At 37.4% G+C, this 5,831-nt stretch overlaps 1 protein-coding gene across 1 annotated transcript; it reads left to right on the forward strand.

Annotated features, from left to right (window-relative positions):
* The first annotated feature begins 383 nt into the window (after positions 1–383).
* On the forward strand, positions 384–3,661 carry LOC130976058 (COBRA-like protein 7). The gene is made up of 3 exons (XM_057900799.1): positions 384–926; positions 2,010–2,391; positions 2,530–3,661. Exons 1-3 carry the CDS (start codon positions 401–403, stop codon positions 3,566–3,568), a joined length of 1,947 nt encoding a protein of 648 aa, XP_057756782.1. The 5' UTR covers positions 384–400; the 3' UTR covers positions 3,569–3,661.
* The last annotated feature ends 2,170 nt before the right edge of the window (positions 3,662–5,831 follow it).

Here is a 5,831-nt window from a genome sequence, read left to right on the forward strand (position 1 = left end):
AACAATATGTATATTTATACATAAATACATAATAATTAATTTTTGTGATTAATTTTAGTGTTTACGAAATATTTTTGATATAATAAATATGTCTTTATTTAATTTGCCCCTGTATCAAAATTAAATCTAAAGTATAATATTGGTGGTCTAATTAACTAACAAAACTGAAAACTATACTTTAAACCTTTGAATAGTCATCCTTCACTACTAGTATATTCTTACTATACAAGCAAATATACAAGGGATGATGCTCTTTCATTTGAAACACTCCAAGACGGCAAAAACTTTAGGATAAAATTAAAATAAATTAATTATTAAATCTATATGATGTTATATCTTCCAATAAACTAACTCATACTTATAACCCTTCTCACTTTCAAAAACAAACTAATACGTAACCATGGCCATGGCCTTGCATGACCATGTCTTCTTCTACATCTTTGTCATCATCTCCGCCGCGCCATTATCGCTCTCTCAGCCGCAAGCCGCCTCCTCCTGCAACGGAATATTCCTGTCTTACACTTACACCGGCGGCTACCGCCTGCCGCCGAACACGTCCGACACCGCGGACCAGCCATACCGGTTCACGTCGGAGCTGACGGTGCTAAACTACGGCCTAGAGGATCTGAAGTCATGGAAGGTGTTCGTGGGTTTCCGGCACCGGGAGTGGCTGGTTTCGGCGTCGAACGCGGAGCTGGCGGACGGCACAGGGCTCCCTGCTGCTGTCGGAAACGGGACAGTTTTGGAGGGGACCGAGGTGAGGGACTTGAAGACGGCAGCGGAGACGGCGGGGGACTTAAAACAGATGATGGTAACGGTGGACATGGTGGGGACGGTGTTTGGGGTGGCGCCGCCCAATGCTCCCATGCCTTCCACCATTAGGCTCTCTAATGATGGTTTTATTTGTCGTAAACCCACTTCTCAAGGTAAAATTAAAGGCTTCCATCCAATCTATAATTATATCAAGAGAACTTTATTTAAGAATTTTTTGTTAGTCGATAAATTATTATATATAAAAAATATAATTCGAACATTCAAACTTCGATTTTATAGACTAATAATTCTTTCGATTCAAATTGATTATTCTATAATTATATTTAAGAATTTAATTTTTATTTGCGGATATATTTTGTGTAAAACATCATCTAATTACATTGACTTTTTAAATAACCATTTACCATCAATATAAAAATTAATTATATTTTACTGAATAATATATTAAGTGATTAATACTGGTCAACTTTTTTTAAGAAATGTCAGGTGACCAACATGTTTTTCCTAAGTGTTGTATAATCAATCTTTCTTTTGTATATGAAGGCATGATTTTTTTTTTTCTTTTTTCTTTTTGGCATTAGTTAGATAATAGATATTATGTGTAATTCAATTGTGTGGGTATGTATTTTACGCTTAGTCTGATAGTAAGAGGAAAAAATTCGATACAATAGAAAAGTAACTACAAGAGTATATGTATTTATAAATGTAGGGATTTTAGTTAAGATTGTATTAAAATTATTGAAATTATTCATATTGTTACGTAAACATATTCATGAATGAAAATTTTCAAGACTTTCATCATTTTTTTTTCTTTTTCTTTTTATTTTCCTTTTACTTTTTTAAGTTGTGTGTTATTATACAAAGATTAACAAAGCTAGATTGATCGAGTAGTAATCAAAATTTCAAATTTGTCCTTTTTTTAATGTCCCTATTTGCGGGGTTCATTAGAATTGTAACCTCGAAAGACGAATTACTAATATATATATGTTCTGTGATGAAAATTATTTCTCAATTCAGATGATTCAATGCTTAATTTCCTGATGGAAAATAGATAGTCTTAACTTTTTTTTCTACTTTATGTGTGAATATCATTGATTCATAGGGTAATGTATACTAATACTACACATGATCAATGAAGCAAATGAAATATTCCTTTTCCTTCTCACCAACCACCAAGTGTTTGCGTTTTTGCCCATGAGAATGCTTACTGCTCTTCTTATGGTTTTTGTCATCAGGTAACAATGAGACACATACATGTTGCACAGTTGATCCCAATTCCAAAACAAACACAGCCACAGATGAACAAGAATTTCCACTCCCTCAGAAAGGTGGTGACCTTAGCATAATCTATGATGTCACAAAAACATATGATTCGAATTACTGGGCAGAGGTCACAGTTTCAAACAAAAACCCCATTGGCCGTCTTGACCATTGGAAACTCAGCTGGGAATGGATCAATGATGAGTTCATATACACAATGAAAGGTGCATATCCATCAAATGTTGATTCTTCTGAATGTATCTTTGGTTCACAAGGTGAGTACTACAAGGAACTTGACTTTGCCGATGTGTTGAACTGCGAAAGAAGGCCAACCGTAGTTGATCTCCCTCCATCAAGGTTTGACGCTTCGATGCACAAATATTTCATTGATTCATTATTTTACTCACACATATGTATCTGCATTAAATACTATTACTTTAAACTTGTATTTTATGTATTGTCTTTAATTCTTGTACTTGTATTTGTGTGACATAGGTTCAATGATTCAAAACTTGGTAAAGTCCCATTTTGCTGCAGAAATGGTACATTGTTGCCACCCACAATGGATCCTAGTAAGTCAATTTCAAGGTTCCAAATGCAGGTCTTCAAGATGCCTCCAAACATCAATCGTTCCCACCTTGCGCCACCTAGGAACTGGAAGATAAGTGGTGAGGAACTCAACCCTGAATACCAATGTGGGAATCCTGTTAGGGTGAGTCCTAGTGAGTCTCTGGATCCAACAGGGTTGCCATCAAATACATCTGCAATTGCAAGTTGGCAAATTCTCTGCAACATAACAAGGAACACAAGAAAAAGCAAATGTTGTGTCTCATTTTCAGCTTTTTTCAATGAATCTGTTGTTCCCTGCCAAACATGTGCATGTGGATGCTCAGCGAAGCCAGAGAAGACGTGCAGTGTGGCTGAACCGGCTGTGCTGCTTCCCCCGGAGGCACTTCTTGTTCCATTTGAGAATAGAACAAAAATGGCTCATACTTGGGCTGAAAGAAAGCATCTATCAGTGCCTAATCCTATGCCTTGTGGTGATAACTGTGGTGTGAGCATCAACTGGCATGTGAATACAGATTACCGGCGAGGTTGGACTGCAAGGATCACGCTTTTCAACTGGGGCGAAACTGATTTCGCAGACTGGTTTGTCGCAGTAGAAATGGATAAAGCGGCCCCTGGTTTTGAGAAAATGTACTCATTCAATGCTAGCTCATTAGACAAAGTGAAGAACACAATATTCATGCAAGGAAAGGAAGGATTGAACTTCCTTGTAGCCGAAGTAAATGGATCCAACCCAAAAAAAGATCCGAAGGTGCCCGGGAAACAACAATCCGTGATCTCATTTAGAAAGAAAAATACTCCTGGAATCAAAGTGGTAGATGGTGATGGATTTCCCAATAAAGTATTCTTCAATGGGGACGAATGTTCTCTTCCTTTGGTATATCCAAGCAGTGGTTTCAGGAATGAGTTTTCTTTTGTTCCCGTGTTGCTCCTGATGTTGTTGCCAATCATATGGATGTGGCAATAGTGGCATTGTTTTATTTTTGGTTCGGTACATAGAATTGTAAAATTGCATTTATTTAAACTGAAATTTGTAATTTTTCTTGTTTTACACAGATGACACTGATCTTTGCAGTACTTTTTTTTGTTAGGTGGATTGGACAATCCCAATCCTAGGTACCTAGTTAGATTGGACAACTTCCAATCTTAGGTACCACATAACACACCCACATACTCTTCACACACTTACCAAATTTTTTCTCCTTGGTTGTAATTCTTAGAATTTAAACCCAAGACTTTTGAGGTGAGGAGGGGGAGATATGCCATATGAGTTACGGCTCATTGGCACCTATTGCAGTACTTTATGAGGCTCATTTTTTTCCTTATGAAAAAAATGTTGGTGTAGTGCAATGAAATGGGTATAGACAAAAAATTTTTACTGTTATGGTGTCAGCCCAAAACGCAATCTGCGTTTTACTCTTTTTTTTTATGGGCAAATTAAGCAAACGCAGTTTGCGTTTTAGTTTTTTAAAGTATTTCAATATTTTTTTATTTTGTTTCAGCCCAAACGCTCTGCGTTTAGTGGGGGCAATATTTTTTTTTTTTTGAAATAACAAAACATAAAAAAATATTTTAATCAAGGGTCCTATCCATAAATACGAAGCAAGATTCATTCAAATGCCTCACTCCAATTTTACTCCTCCTATTCTTCTTTCTTGCACATATGTCATAGTTTTGAATTTTTTTTTGGTAGTCAGTTGTGTCAAAAAAGTCGAGTTAGGTGAGGTTGAAGTTATGGAAGGTATTACCAACTTACGAGTGTATTATAACGGTGAGATTATATCAAATACACACGAAGGAGTGACTTTTGTTTGTGAATGTCCGTTGTCATTTGCTATTCCATGCACCATGAGTTGTAGAGTTGCAAAATGGTCTTTGTGATAACATATAGAGTCACATTTCAAAAAGGGTGAGTAACATTTTATACAGGAATCCTGTACAAGTATTTGGTGGGTTGATACAGTTTCAAATAATGTCCATCACTGACAACGCCAGTATGCAGCAGATGTTCTGTATTTATCAACAAACCCGATTTCACATGACGATGATAGAGCTGTACGTTGATTTCGAACAACATTCGGGGCTGGACACGGTTGGCGAGGAGGTCAATATTGATGAGCTCGGAGATATAGATTGGGAAGAAGATAACAATGACAGTGAATAGGAGTTTAAAGCCAACTATAAAGTCAATGACGAAAACGATGACGGAGACTTGGCAGGCAATCCGACGGTACAAAATGAAGCAGATGCAATTGTAAGCCGGCATCCCTTTGGTGTTCCGTCTTTTATGCGGACTCTGGATCTCGAAGCCATGCATGCCCCGGAATTTTCTGAGTATGTGAATATAGGTATGTTATGATTAGTAATTCAAGTTACCATTAGTGTGTATTTTATTTGCCTTGTCTGATTGATGGTGGTGCACATGTCGTAGGTGAAGGCAACGTTGCGGCAGAAGATGGTGAATTTAGTGTGGGAATGGAATTTGGCTCTAGAGAGTCGGTAATATCTGCAATCGAAAGCTACACTATCTCTAGAGGAGTTGATTACATTGTGTATGAGTCTGAGCCGCAGACATTCTATACGAAATATAAGAGTTATGCTACTGGGTGTGATTGCTTATCCGAGCTAGCTTGATTCGAAAGAAAACTTGTTGGCAAATTAGGAGATATAATGGCAAACACACGTGTACCATGGGCACGATTTCACAAGATCATGCCAAGTTGGACTCAGACACAATTGCAGATGCTATTAGGTCGTTGGTTGAAGCAGACCCGTCGATAAAAGTGAAGTCTATTATTGCAGAAGTTCAATCCAGGTTCAACTACACTGTTACTTACCACAAGGCTTGGTTGGCAAAGCAGAAATCTGTCGTAAAAGTTTTTGGTGATTGGAAAGTTTTTTACCAGACTCTGTCAGTATAGTTGAAAGCAATGACTGTGAAGATGCCAATGTCTCGTGTTCAAATAAAGACGCTCCCCGTTTACCGTGAGAGTGAGGAGGTTCAAGGTGTACGAGTTCTCCATATCGTTTTTTGGAGTTTCTACCCATGTATACTTACCCATTGAGGATGATCCAAATATTCGATAGTGTGTTCTTCAAGTTTAGTAAAATCACAAACTATTTTTTGTTTTATAATATCTACCCTAAACCTTCTACTCTTCTTCTTCCTCCCACAAGCTCTCAGCACAACCTTACAAGTTAAAACCCTTCACTGTAAGCTCTCTCTCAAC

The sequence above is a fragment of the Arachis stenosperma genome, chromosome 4, assembly GCF_014773155.1.
Source record: "Arachis stenosperma cultivar V10309 chromosome 4, arast.V10309.gnm1.PFL2, whole genome shotgun sequence".
Lineage (NCBI taxonomy): Eukaryota > Viridiplantae > Streptophyta > Magnoliopsida > Fabales > Fabaceae > Arachis > Arachis stenosperma.